Consider the following 14,365-nt stretch of genomic DNA (forward strand, 5'->3'; position numbering starts at 1 on the left):
TTTTCAATGCCCTCCTCTTCCTAAGCGGGGAAAATAAGTGGCTTGTCTGCAGGCTGCAACCCTGTTACGTAAGGACTACTCTTTCATCGCATGCGGGGGGGCAGGCACATTATTAACTGCCCAATTAAACTAGAACCAACAGAGAATAATTCACTGTGACTTTTCCTTACGATTATATTCTGCACAGTGGGCAAGGCCGGGGGTGGCCAAAACAATATAGTACCATGCTGTAGGGCACAACGACTGAGTCACCTCAGCTATTCTCTTCGTTAAGCACCACCAAAACTCATTCATCAAAACGACACGGGCCACAATGCTGTTTCACCTAATCCATCCCTCTGCTGAAGTCTTTGTTAATACAAGGTTGACACTGCTTTAGCGTATAAGTAACGACAGGATGAAACCAACCAAGCCATGACAGGGAAATACTGTAGTGAGCCATCATCCAAAAAAATATGACCACAGGAAGAAAAGAAAAAACAAAGACCGTGTTTATAATTCTAGACAGGTGCTACACTGGAAAATGTACTGTAGGACTACTGTATGTAGCTACTTCGAGAATTGGGCGCAGTGTGTCTTGGCAGCGCACCTTATAATGTAATATGGTCACAGATGGCTCAGTCAGCTATACTAATCCCCATGCTTCATCAATATGCTCTCTCTTGGACGAGGAGGAGAACAGAAGAAAGACACAGTGTTGCCACAGTAACACCAGAAGTGACAAGCCCGTCTGAGAAGCATTTTTCACCTGTGGATAAAGTGGAGAACCTCCATACTTGCTATGCCAATGAAGAATGAAATGTGTACAGTATTCTCAAACCGTAATTGATTACTGAAAGTTGACATTTATCATTTGTGGTATGAGGATTAGTGAAGGGGTTTCTAAAGGGCTATTTGAAGTGCCTGATGAAGCAATAGCAGTGGCTGTTTTTCCCCCTGAGATGTCACCTACCAAAAGTTGGTCAACTATCTACAAAATGCATTTTAAATCCAGTTCAGATTTCCACTGACTGTAAGTTGGATGCATGATGTTGCAGTGTTAAATGAAATGCAAAATATCACTTTGATTTCAAAAGAGTGGCTAATGTGGCAAACCGTTGCAGTAAACAACTTTGAGTGGTGCACAATGACACATCAGCTTAATCCATTTCAGATGTAATGACATTGCAGTGTCTGTCGTGTGAACTGCTTCTTTTGGGACCCAAATGACTCAGGCAGATTTGACACGCTTCTGCAGAGGGTGAATAACAGACGCAGGCAGGCAGGCAGGCAGGCAGGCAGGCAGGCAGGGGGACAGTGAGGGGGGCAATGGGTGCAGTGTCAGTCTGAAATATTGACTTAAACATTTAAGGACAAAGGACTTACCTAACTGTGTTCTTCCAGAACTTAAACAGAAAAAGTTGTTCCCTTAAATCTATTAGAGTATGCTTTTCTCAAAACACCAGTATCTGCTTACTGTGTGTGTGTGTGTGTGTGTGTGTGTGTGTGTGTGTGTGTGTGTGTGTGTGTGTGTGTGTGTGTGTGTGTGTGTGTGTGTGTGTGTGCAGATAGTACGGCTACATTGTCTGTAAACAGAAGCACATAAACATAGCTACGGCTGCTGTGATTGAATGTGGCCTTTACTCACCATGACAGAGGAGTTGCGTCTGGAGCCGAGGGGCGTGGTGGGCAGGGAGTTGAGGGAGGAGCTGGCGTTGAACTCCTCAGAGCTGAGGTTGTCTACAGAGCCATCGCTGAGCCCACTGCTGATGGAGCTGCTCTCATCCCAACTGCAGAAAGAAGGGGATCAAAGGTTATAATAAAGAAGAGCATGGGACTGTAGAAAGTACTAGTTACTGTGCATTAACAGTGACAACGCTGTCTAACAGCAACTGTGCAGTTACAGAGGAGGTTATCGAAGGAGAAGACAAAGGTAGGCCTAAATTGGCAACAGCTTTGACATGTCCATCTGTCCTCCTGAAGGGATATCATGGTAACTGCCAGCGGAGGGTTGGGATCTCTAGCTACAAGCTGTTTTATCAGGCAAGGGATGCCTAAGTTACACAACAGAGATGGTTTGATTCGAACAACACAACCCTCTTTAATCTATCATGTGCAACACATCCTCTTAGTAACAAACTACAGCTCCATGAGCGGATTCTTCGACTGAAGTTTCCTCAGCACGGGACATGTCTGTTAAATCAAGATGACCGGTCGAGGCCGAGGGCGGCAGTGGGTTGACAGGCAGCTCAAGGTCTTGGAGCTGGGATGGCGTGTTCCAAGGAGCGATAGAACAAGGGAGCAGGGGAAGTAGAGGAGAAGGGGAAATCACAATGACAGCTGCCTGAGGGTCAGGGTTGCCACCCAGCCACCCGTCTGCCTGGTCTGTTTCACCCTGGGACATATACTGCTGGAGAGGCCCCTACGTGAGAGGAGGGAGGGAGGGACATGGATGACCAGTCACAGTGTGGCACTGTAGCCCAAAAATCTGCTTCTGGCTCGCAAGAGAGCAAATAAATTCACAGACCAAATGCATCCTCTGAATACATTTGAATAGGAGTTCATTTGAATCTCACATGCCAAATATACACATCATTGCATGGAATTTAATTTCAGGAGGGGTGGAGTATGTCGTCGAAGAGGACAATTGTCACGTAAGGTTCAGAGTAGACAAAACACTGTCGAATTTAAAGCAGAGACTTTTGAAATGGAGGGAATGGGTTCTGAAGACAGCTTTGTATGCCTTTATGGTTTCAATAGAAACATCTCCAGAGTGCTGTAATGTTAAGTACTTCTTAGATTTACATAATTATTATGCTACCTCTCATTAGTTTGGCAGGGGTAAGTAGCAATCCATTTTTTTTTTTATCCAGACACAAACGTGGCATAGAGAAAAGGTAGATACAGTAATAAGACCCTTGGAAAGCTGAGTCATTCCTAACTTCTCTTCCCTTTCTGTGCTGCCCCACTGACTTGAAATTGCTCTTTGCGGGTTTCTACTCTGCAATTAGCAAGGCGATGGAACATGGAATAGTGTATGTAAAAAATAAAAAACACAGGGAGACAAAAATGGCCCATAAAAAGTATGAAGCAGAGGAGGAAATTGGACTTAAAGGGATACAGTGCATTTGGAAAGTATTCAGACCCCAATACTTTTTTCCACATTTTGTTACGTTACAGCCTTATTCCAAAAAAGGATTACATCATTTTTTCCTCATCAATCTCCTCATCAAAATATCCAATAATAACAAAGTGAAAACTGGCTTTTAGATTTTAAAAAATGGTATTAAAAATATATTTACAAAAATATTCAGACCCTTTGAAATTGAGCTCAGGTGCGTCCTGTTCCCATTGGTCCTCCTTGAGATGTTTCTACAACTTGTCATTATGGGGTATTGTCTGTAGATTGATGGGGGGGGGACTATTTAATCTGTAACGTATCTAACTTCATCTACTTCCCCAGAGTCAGATGAACTCGTGGAAACCATTTGTATGTCTCTGTGTCCAGTATGAAGGAAGTCAGAAGGTAGTTTCTGCGAGAGCCAATGCTAACTAGCGTTAGCGCAATGACTGGAAGTCTCTGGGTATCGGCTAGTATGCTGGGGAAAGGAAAGGGCCTCATTGCCAAAATCCCAAAGGAGCCCTTTAAATCACATGTCTATGGAGGAGGGTGTCCAAAAAAGGGCATTGTTTGAGACCTAGAATCTAACAGTCACTGGAATACTTCACTATATCATTTTGCTCTCTGAAAGGAACTGCTACCACAAATGTACATCATAATCATAACAGGAGAAAGTATATGACATGTTGTTGTCAGCCACAAAATCAACTAAAGTGTACTAATCGTGCATTTCTCAGAAGCGCCAATCACCCTAATTGGTTAATTCAATCAACAAAGTAGTTCATTTATTTCCTATCCCTATCCCTTAACAGGTAGACAAAACAGACTCTCCATCAATCAAACACACACAGAACTGTTGGCCAACACAGAGACAGGGTGTTGAGTGATGTTTTAATTTGCGGTTGTGGAGCTAAGAGTTTTAAGACGGATCTTTTGCTGGACTGCAGTGCTCTCCGTAGGTGGTTGTCAAACACTAACCCCTCAGGATAGTTCGGGATTTTGGCAATGAGGCAATTTTGGCCCTTTATCTACTTCCCCAGGGTCAGATGAACTTGTGGATACCATTTTTATGTGTCCGAGTGCAGTTTGAAGGAAGTTGCTAACTAGCGGCATCCACGAGTGGGGAATTAGATAAAGGGCCACGTCCCGAACTATACCTTTAAATAAGTCCCGTACCCCCGCAGTAATTAGTGCCAATTATCAGTTAATATCCTTTCCAAAACTCTTTAATATCCTTTTAATCTAATTTCAAGACTTGTACGAATGCATCCCTCTGACCTATTGGCCACACGTCTAGCCGGCATTGAGAAAAGAGATATCAAAGATTGCAAGATTGGGAGTTAATATGTTTAATGCTAAGCAGCGTTTTGTGACGCGCGAAGGTTGAAATGGACTTCTGGGTCTACGAACTTCATACAGAGGACTGAGGTGAGCCACATTTGTCGACACTCTAAGCAACAATGCTATAAACATTTAGTAGTCCGTGGTAGTCTTTTAACAACCACAAACCAGCAGGGATTTTATCACGAGGACTAGGAAGAACAGCAGGGACGTTAGCTCACAGTAACACTCACACACTTGGCTACATTCTTTTATGAGTTGTTGTCTAAGGAAAGGTTCCATCTTTGATTTTACATTGGGATTCGCACACTTGTGAAACCAGCATTTTTGGTACTTGATCACATTTTATGAGGCAGAGCATTTTTCTTCAAGGCATTCAGTGTTCTGGACTTATTAAAGTGATTAACAGATACCTCAGATATTCACACGAGTCTGGTGTGTTCGATCAAGTCACACCTTTCGTCAGTAGCATTAGTCATTCGTTTGTCCCTGGACACTCATGATGAAGTAAGACAGGGTCATACCTTTGAATGTCCCCAAGGGGGTGGCAAATCCAAGAGAGACATGGAGGGAGTGTTTTATAGCCTGTTGTCCAGGGATTATCAAGTAGGTTCAGCTGCAGGTCGTTTTTTTCCCTTGAGTGGATGGTCAAGGGGCCGGAACATAATTACATATCATTTGTAGACTACAAATTGACCACAAGAAGCCTAAACAGATATAATATTTGGCTAAAACATAATCATTTCAAACCTGGTTTACATTTGTATACGACCACGTCGCTCTATAATGCTTGGGAATAGAGTTCCAAAAAATAAATCACTTGGACCTGATTTCCTGTTTTTTTAACAGTCTTTTATGTCCAACAATGAAAATGTAAAATATATATACACTGAACAAAAATATAAACGCAACATGTAAAGTGTTGGTCTCATGTTTCATGAGCTGAAATAAAAGATCCCATACATTTTCCACACACACAAAAAGCTTATTTCTCTGAAATTGTTCACACATTTGTTTATATCCCTGTTACTGAGCATTTCTCCTTTGCCAAGATAAAGCTGTTTAAACAGCATGATCATTACACAGATGCACCTTGTGCTGGGTACAATAAAAGGCCACTATAAAATGTGCAGTTTTGTCACACAACACAATGCCACAGATGTCTCTGAGGGAGCGTGCTACTGGCATACTGACTGCAGGAATGTCCACCAGAGCTGTTGCCAGATAATTGAATGTTCATTTCTCTACCATAAACCGCCTCAAATGTTGTTCTAGAGAATTTGGCATTATGTCCAACCGGTCTTACAACCGCAGGCCACGTGTAACCACACCAGCCCAGGATCTCCACATCCGGCTTCTTCATCTGCGGGATCGTATGAGACCAGCCACCCGGACAGCTGATTTTCTGCACAAACTGTCAGAAACTGTCTCAGGCTAGCTCATCTGCGTGCTCGTCAGCCTAACCATGGTTTTGACCTGTCTGCAGTTTGGCGTCGTAACTGACTTCAGTGTGAAAATGCTCACCTTCGATGGCCACTGGCACGCTGGAGAAGTGTGCTCTTCACGGATTAATCCCGGTTTCAACTGTACCGGGCAGATGGCAGACAGTTTATATGGCGTTGTTTGGGCAAGTGGTTTGCTGATGTCAATGTTGTGTCCCCGTGGTGGCGGTAAGGTTACGGTATGGGCAGGCATAAGCTACAGACAATGAAGACAGTTGCATTTTTCCCATGGTAATTTGAATGCTCAGAGATACTGTGACAAGATCCTGAGGCCCATTGTCGTGCCATTCATCACCATCACCTCACGTTTCAGCATGATAATGCACGGCCCCATGTCGCAAAGATCTGCACACAATTCCTGGAAGCTGAAAATGTCCCAGTTCTTCCATGGCATGCATATTCACCAGACATGTCACCTATTGAGCATGTTTGGGATGCTTTGGATTGATGTGTACAACAGCGTGTTCCAGTTCCCGCCAATATCCAGCAACTTCGTGCAGCCACTGAAGAGGAGATGGACAACATTCCACAGGCCACAATCAACACCCTGATCAACTCTATGTGAAGGACATGTGTCGTGCTGCATGAGGCAAATGGTGGTCACACCAGATACCGACTGGTTTTCTGATCCATGCCCCTAAAAATGTTTTTTTAAAGGCATCTGTGACCAACAGATGCATATTTGTATTCCCATTCATGTCAAATCCATAGATTAGGGCCTAATGAGTTTATTTAAATGGATTTATATGTACTGTAACTCAGTAAAACCTTTGAAATTGTTATATGTTGCATTTATATTTTTGTTCGGTGTATAGAAAAAAAATGTGGCTCAGAAAACTTGGGGGGGGGGGGGGGGAATACAACCTTTGGCCCGTGGGCCACCAGTTGGGGAACCCTGCCGTAGTCTGTTGATATTGCAACATGGGTCTACTTTGGAGCTTACATTTCGGAAGTGGAATTCAGACAAGGGAGGTGGGAGGAACTGAACCATGTACATACTTCATACATCGGGGTGGGGAATTGGCCTTTTTGTTTTCAGTGGCACTGCTCCAAGCTTACCGGCTGATTTATGCGTTAGTGCTATTATTTGAATTTCTGTCCCTGAGAAAATGTTTAAGTTTGAATGATTGAGAGAGGGGCTGTGTGGTGGGGGAAGAGGGGAAAAACATGATCTACATTCTACACTCCTCCCTGGTGGAGCACAAACTGGGACCAGCTGTGTGCAACAAGATGACTCTTACTTATTGGACCCCAAAGCATGTCAATATGTAAAGTACTGTAGATCTGCATGGCTACTAGACCATCTGACTGCTAGAAGGCAACTTTCTTCATAATGTAGAGATACTAAACCTAACAATGACGTCACTTGAGTCAATCAATCACAATAGATGATATTATTGTGCAGAGAAATGTGATTAAAGCACAATAAAAGCCTATAACGATTTATTTAAACTGTATTCATACAGCCGTGACTACAGAAACAAACAGCTTAATTGGTCATACAGAGAAAGACAAAACACTACCTTGAGACTTTGATGTCATTCCTACCAGGCTGATAAGTGTCCCATTTAGATAAGCATCCAGCCATCACACCTACTAAATGGTACTTTCTCCACACACACACAGGGATACACGCCATCTGAACGGGTTTATAACCACTGCTGCTGCACACTATTGGAGTGTCCCACGTTTGATATGATTGTGATATGACCTTGATAAAGTTGTTGACAAAAGCATTGTCTAAAATGTATTATTTATTACAATTTATGACCACCTTAATTTAAAAAAAATCGAATTAACACTCATCCATCTTGTTGGAAGCCCAAACACCAGTCTACATTATGAGAGACCAGCTGCCACTGATGTTATCCAATTACAGCTGACACTTTTATTTACCAGGTAGTTACTTTTAGAACATAAAGGCCGGATGCAGGGACCAGGTAGCCAGTCATGATTAAAGAGACAATTTTAACTTCTGACACAGTGAAAACATACTAGCTTTGTAAAGTAGACATACACACAAACATGTGGGACATGTTACCCTATAGACATTACGGGGTAGTAAAAGGGCCATCGACCATTCATGGTTAAGTCTTCACACAAGACAGTATGCAACAACCAGACGTGTGCCAAATACTTTCAAATACTTTAGCTGTGCTTGATTTAGTTTGCCCAGTATATATAGAACTAATGGAATTGTCCCAAAAGTGCAAACTCCAAGCTAAATCAAGTGCACCTCCAATACTTTCAACAGTATCTGTGTCCCTGGTCTGGTGACAACAAGTATGGGGCGGCAGGGTAGCCTAGTGGTTGGACTAGTAACCGGAAGGTTGCAAGTTCAAATCCCCTAGATGACAATGTACAAATCTGTCGTTCTCCCCCTGAACAGGCAGTGTTCCTAGGCCGTGATTGAAAATAAGAGTTTGTTCTTAACTGACTTGCCTAGTTAAATAAAGATAAAAAATAAATACAAATATGACTGGGAGAAAGGAAGGCAGACAGCACAGTTAGGCAAAAATATAGTTTGTGAATCTTGGGAGCGCATACCTGTGGCTGAACGCTCAAGGAATCTTCAATTACCCAGATAGCTGTGGTACAGTTGCCGCAATTCCATCATGGAGGGTGCTCTTTTAACCAATCCCATAATTGCTTGTGACAAACAAGTGCCAAGTCCCTATCTAACAAGACCTCAGTGTTTGCCGAAGTATAAAGCTTTGCTTGATAAGCAAAATGTTGAGTCACACTGCTGTAGCTCCATTTGAACCCCCAGGTAGCCTAGCCTACTGAAAATGTCAGTATTTTGATTATATAGCCTATAAGCTAGTAAATGTAGCCAAACACTATTACATTAGCCAGTAAAAAGTATCAAGATTTTCCCATAGGGACGCTGCTGTCGATAGATAAAATAAATGGATGATGGATCTATTATTTTCAACATCAACACTTGAAACTCTACATTTCAGGTAATTTATTCCTATCAAATAATTACATTCACTGTTTTAGGAAGAACAAAAATACACTATAAAAGTCTATGCAATGTGTTTTTTATTGAATTTAAAATTGTACAGTACTAATTTTCATCATTTCATTCGGTAAACTACAATGTTAACGTTACATTCTAAGCATTTCGTTGTTCAACTCTTGAAGTGAAACAAACTGTTTTCAAATTCCGCGTGTTCACTGTATTCAGAATCATTTACAGAGCTACAGAACATCGTCTGACAGTGATACACGCAGATCAGTATCGCCGCAGATCTCTGCTTAGCGCTTACCTTGGACTAAAATGTATCGTCTTTTTCGCACAGGGCGCCGTCCGCTGGCGCTGCCCCATTGGCGGCACTTTCCCAATTAGCACACGTCCGCTCATATTCGCGCAATTCTGACATCAACGAGCATTTTTACAATTTTTTCCCGTAGTATCCATGTAGCCTCAAGGAACGCTCCATTCAAATTCTGATATTCACTGCAACAACCTCCGATTCCCTGTTCCCCCAGTAAGGACTGCGAAACCGTTAGGAAACACCTCCAAAAAGTGACCCCCACCCCCCCTACTCTCCCTCTCCTGATGGCTAACAGCTGTTGTTCAACTGTTCCCAAAACCTCGCATGTAACCCACATCATATCATCGACACCACCATTATAGCTACATGAATAAACGAATTGTTCAATGACCCTGGAATTATTACCCTCTTTGGGATTATGTGGATAATATATGGAGATTGCATGGCATATGACAAGATATCATGTTTAAAATGACAGTGAGTTAAATGTACAGGGAAATAATACATAGAACGTTTGCAGAATTCATCTGGAAGTTTGGGGGAACCTTGCTTTGCTGTAGGTTACATAAACCAACACCAGACCAGCTTAAAACATGCACATAGAGGATGTTATTTTTCTAAGTGTTCTCTCTGCATTGCTGGGAAGGGCTGATAACTAAGCATTTTCACTGTGAGTCTACACCTGCTGTTTTACAAAGCATGTGAAAAATAAAATTGGATTTGACTTGGAAAGCTAATTAATATAACCTAAAAAAAAATATTCATACACTCTCTCTGGGCATCTCTCTTCTCTACGCTCCAACTCCTGCCAAATGAAAGCATTGGAGCGGTAAGGGACACCGCCTCACTGTCTGCCTGTCTGTCGTCCGGGAGGCCAGCTTGACTGAGTGTCCTCCCTGCTTGACCTTCAGTCAGAGGACCACCGGGGAGGAGAGATGATAACATAGAGCAGCAGCTAATGTTCACTTAGACATAGACCGGTACACTACGGCAATAAATACACCCATTGTGCTTCTGTACCTAAACGCAAATTGCTCCATAACCTATTCCTTTTAACAATTTTTTTATAACATTATTCACTTGCTGAGATCAGAGTGGAAATTAAGTCATGGCATAGGCCGGGTAGACTAGCCTGCATTAACTCTGTGAACTGAATGATTCACAAGGCTTAGACAACCACAACACAATCTAGCCGGGACCTCCAGCAGGGCATGAGGAACCTCGGAAAATGTTATTCTGGTTCCTCCCCACATTAGTAACAGAGCGTTCTCACCGTGATGTCATCGGGTCAGAGGAGCATCCAACCACTCTGGGAGTTTCACTGTGTGGGCCAAGAAGGTACCTCCCCCAACCAGAGCAGACCAAACCAGCACAGGCCTGAAGATTCAAGGCTAATTGGTTCAATCTGAATGGCGCTGTAAATTGTCTTTGTGTCATGGATCTGTACTGGTCTGATGGTCCAATACATGGCAACATGGAGAGTTGGCTGAAGCAGACACTATCAAAGGGTTCTGGTGTCTCATGACCAAAGGTGGTCATAGCTCGGCTCAGGAGGCAAGATGATACATTTAAAAAATGTGTATTTACATTTGTTTATTTACATTTGTTTATTGACATTTGTTTTTATTGTGATAACCTTTGAAATGTTACACATGGAAGGAACAAGAATATGTAAATACTGTATATCTAGCCTGATCCTAGACCACCCTGACCGCTGCATTCTCATTCTGTGTCAATTCACCTCATCGCTTCATGTATCCGTGTAGCGAATCATTTATGTGAGCTCGCAAGATCAGGCTGGCTGGCGAGGCTAAGATTTATCTGCCATGGTAGTTCCTGAGTTGAGCCAGACCAAACAACAGCCAGTGATTTGTTATCAGCTAGCACCAGCCACACAACAGGCAATGGGAAGATTTCTGTCCCGAAGAGAAAGCAAATGATATGCCCCAACCAGATGGACTGTGGTGATGATACTCAATAAAAGACTGTTGTGTCTTCCTACGTCTCCTGATACTCGTAACCTGATCTTTTAAATACAAATGATGTGGCAAACAATCAGTTTACAGTTTCCCTGTTGCCGCTTTTCTTTGTTCAGTGAGAGACCCACATCCCTTTCTCACCAATAACACCTGTAATTGAATTCAATGGAGCTTAATAACGATAATAAGTGTATTTGTGAAGTGCTTTATAATTATTGTGCTTAATGTGAACGCCATTCCCAGGAAACCAATTTCCTGCTGCCATTGAAATGAACTACAGTATATCAGGCATTTATACAAATTCTGTACACATGTGCTTTACATCTCCTGCCTCCTGTTTATCTGACCAATTCAGAGTGCTGCTAAACATGCTGTCACCTATCCCATACGTAACCTTTACTAAGCAGTAATTTACTAGTATAGCCATTACCTACTGACCGAGTGTCTTGTGTCTGAAACAACCATCCCCAAAATGTTTGCTTAGGTCACGACTCACCATTCAAGAATATAGCATTTTCGGGTGGGACATGTGCAAGCTGTTTAAAACACTGATTTCCACTGTCAGTGTGAATGACTGCGATGACTGCACACTGGAGGCAACGGCGGTAACTCATGACATGTGCTGCACTCTCTTTGCTGTCGTTAACTGCCGTTGGCTGTACCGCAGCAGACCCGACCAACAGGAAGCTGCTTTCATGCTCTGACCTTTCACGGCTGTGGTCTTTATCAGTAGCTGTCAGCTCTTTCTGCCGGACCAGTTAAAAGGTAACGAGCAAAGATGTCTGGCCGGCAAGTCCATGTTCGAGGTTTAGTTCAAATCGGTAGATACGCCCCCCTGCCTGTCATGTGTAAAAAAAAGACGGCCGTTTATTTTGTTATAAATGAGAGGGGTGGAGGGATGGAAGGAGGGAGGGAGAGGAGGACGGGGGGGGGGGGGGGGGGGGGGCAGGAGATAGAGCCCTGCACCACCCTCCCTCAGAATGATTATTTAATATGAATCCAGAATTGGCATTGGCTAAGGTAGTCCATAAAATAAGCTAAAATATTCATAGGTGCCAGCGGAGTCTCTTCATCCACATGGTAGGAAATAAGGTAAGTATCCAGAGGCTGTTGTAGAAAGCTATATCTACTTTATAATCATGAAAGGCATCCACTGCTCTTGGACAACCCCTTTGATTACCCAGTGGAACACCATTCATGCATTCAGCAAGAAACTTCTACTTGAAAAGGCTTGACTCAATAACCCAGAAAATCAATCAATAATGACTGCCAAGGCTAGTGGTGTAATGACACAATCCTTCCAGTAGAAGGCACAATGAGCCCAGATTGAGGGAGCCTGCTATGGCATGGACAATGGCAAGGATTGGCAGAATGACTTGGGTGTCATTGCTGCATTTGTTGGCAGCTGGTGCCTGACCACTACAGTCTTTCTTGCATTCTGTACATTGTATTCTATTTGTGCACACTTTGTCCACATACTTTCATCAATCAATTTATATTCAAGAGCTTTATCATGAAAAGCGTCGAATTCCTCTGAAGCAATGCCTTATAGATGCATTATAGAAGTCTCTAAGCAGCTCTCTGAGGATCAAGCGCAGTGTCCACTGGCACACCGTGCTGTCCAGTCAGTTTTAACCTCATCACTTTATCCTCTTATTCAATCAGTACATGAGAGATTCGTACTGTTATTTTGATTTGTATTGAGCTTGACCCTGGCAAAGCTAACAGGATTGCGCTGCCATCAGCAGCAAGGCAAGGCGGTACAGCGCGGTACAGCACGGAAGCTCCAGTAACACTAGCAGTAAAACAGTAATGGCTCTGAGATGCATCGTTGAGTCCATCTGAGACTTGAGCTCTGTATATCCACGTGAAAATGGACTCCCTCTGATCGTTGGGCTGGAAAACATCAGCCAGACTAGACCTCAGACAGGACAGGAGGGTTCCCTTACCAAACACCACATCACAGGGGCACACCAGGACACCTAGCCCTGATATGGTTGTAATGGAGCCTGCCTGCCGTGAGTGATGACATGACATCATGGACATGATACAGAGATGTTCACATGCCCCCAGGGCTATGGTTATCTAATTAGATACTGGTCCGTTTATCAGACATGTATGTGGAGGTGATACTGTAGTGGTGGTCTTCTTGATTCTGTCTTCTACTATTGACCCCTGTGTGTGTGTGTGTGTGCGTGTGTGTGTGTGTGTGTGTGTGTGTGTGTGTGTGTGTGTGTGTGTGTGTGTGTGTGTGTGTGTGTGTGTGTGTGTGTGTGTGTGTGAGAGAGAGAGAGAGAGAGAGAGAGAGAGAATGTGAGTGTGTCTCTGTGTCTGTGTGTGTGTGTGTAAGGGGAGGGCCTCCTCTGTTCACATGTGGCCCAAGACCCCTCCTGGCCTCGGGGGTAGGGTATGTAGAGTAGAGTGATCCCCTCCCTCTTCACCTTACCCCTGTACATATCTACTTTTATTGATCCAGTATCCATGCACATTGTAAATATGGTACTGGAAATAGTATATACATACTATGCTTACTTACTTTAGCGTGTTCTTGTTATTTTTTTATATATTTTGTGATTTTGTTCTACTTTATTATTTTTAGTTTACATTTGTTATTGATTACTACATTGTTGGGGTTAGAGTTTGCAAGTAAGGCATTTCACTGTACTTGTGCATGTGAAATTAAAACGTGAAACTTGAGCCATGGCCCATAAAGGGTTGACCCCGAGCAGCGGTCCTACTAAACCGTAATCCCTGCAGGGCTTTTGGAGGGTCCGGCCAAGCAGGCCCAGACCTAATCAATCTGCACATGGCTTTATGTGGGTCAGGAAAGCACTATGCTAGGCTGGTCAGGAAAGCACTATGCTAGGCTGGTCAGGAAAGCCAAGCAGAGACTGACTGTGGAGTAGAGTCCAATGTATGCAGGAAAGGGAAATTGAAGGCAGACTGTTCCGTTCTTTGTGGACCAGTATTAGATGACTAGAGGCAAATACTGTACTGTATGCACTCAAGTATGGGTGTGTTGATGTGCAATTTCCATTAAAATGAGCCATAGTGTAAATGGTTACACACACACACACACAGAGAGACAGAGAGAGAGAGAGAGAGCGAGAGAGAGAGAGAGAGAGAGACAGACAGACAGATTTCCTAGCATGTGCAAAGCTT

The 14,365-nt window shown here is 43.2% G+C and overlaps 1 protein-coding gene across 14 annotated transcripts in view; it reads right to left on the reverse strand.

The window, feature by feature from the left end:
- The window catches only part of LOC109890833 (neuron navigator 1), a 132,117-nt gene that overhangs the window by 40,165 nt on the left and 77,587 nt on the right, over positions 1 to 14,365 (reverse strand). For 13 of the 14 annotated variants that reach the window (XM_031824759.1, XM_031824764.1, XM_031824763.1 and 10 more), the window contains one exon: positions 1,628 to 1,769. In XM_031824759.1, the coding sequence (XP_031680619.1) occupies positions 1,628 to 1,769 (142 nt within the window). Of the gene's footprint in view, positions 1 to 1,627; positions 1,770 to 9,215; positions 9,442 to 14,365 lie in introns of those variants that run through there. The other variant, XM_031824767.1, reaches the window with a different exon arrangement.

This window comes from Oncorhynchus kisutch, linkage group LG5 (genome assembly GCF_002021735.2).
Source record: "Oncorhynchus kisutch isolate 150728-3 linkage group LG5, Okis_V2, whole genome shotgun sequence".
NCBI classification, from domain to species: domain Eukaryota; kingdom Metazoa; phylum Chordata; class Actinopteri; order Salmoniformes; family Salmonidae; genus Oncorhynchus; species Oncorhynchus kisutch.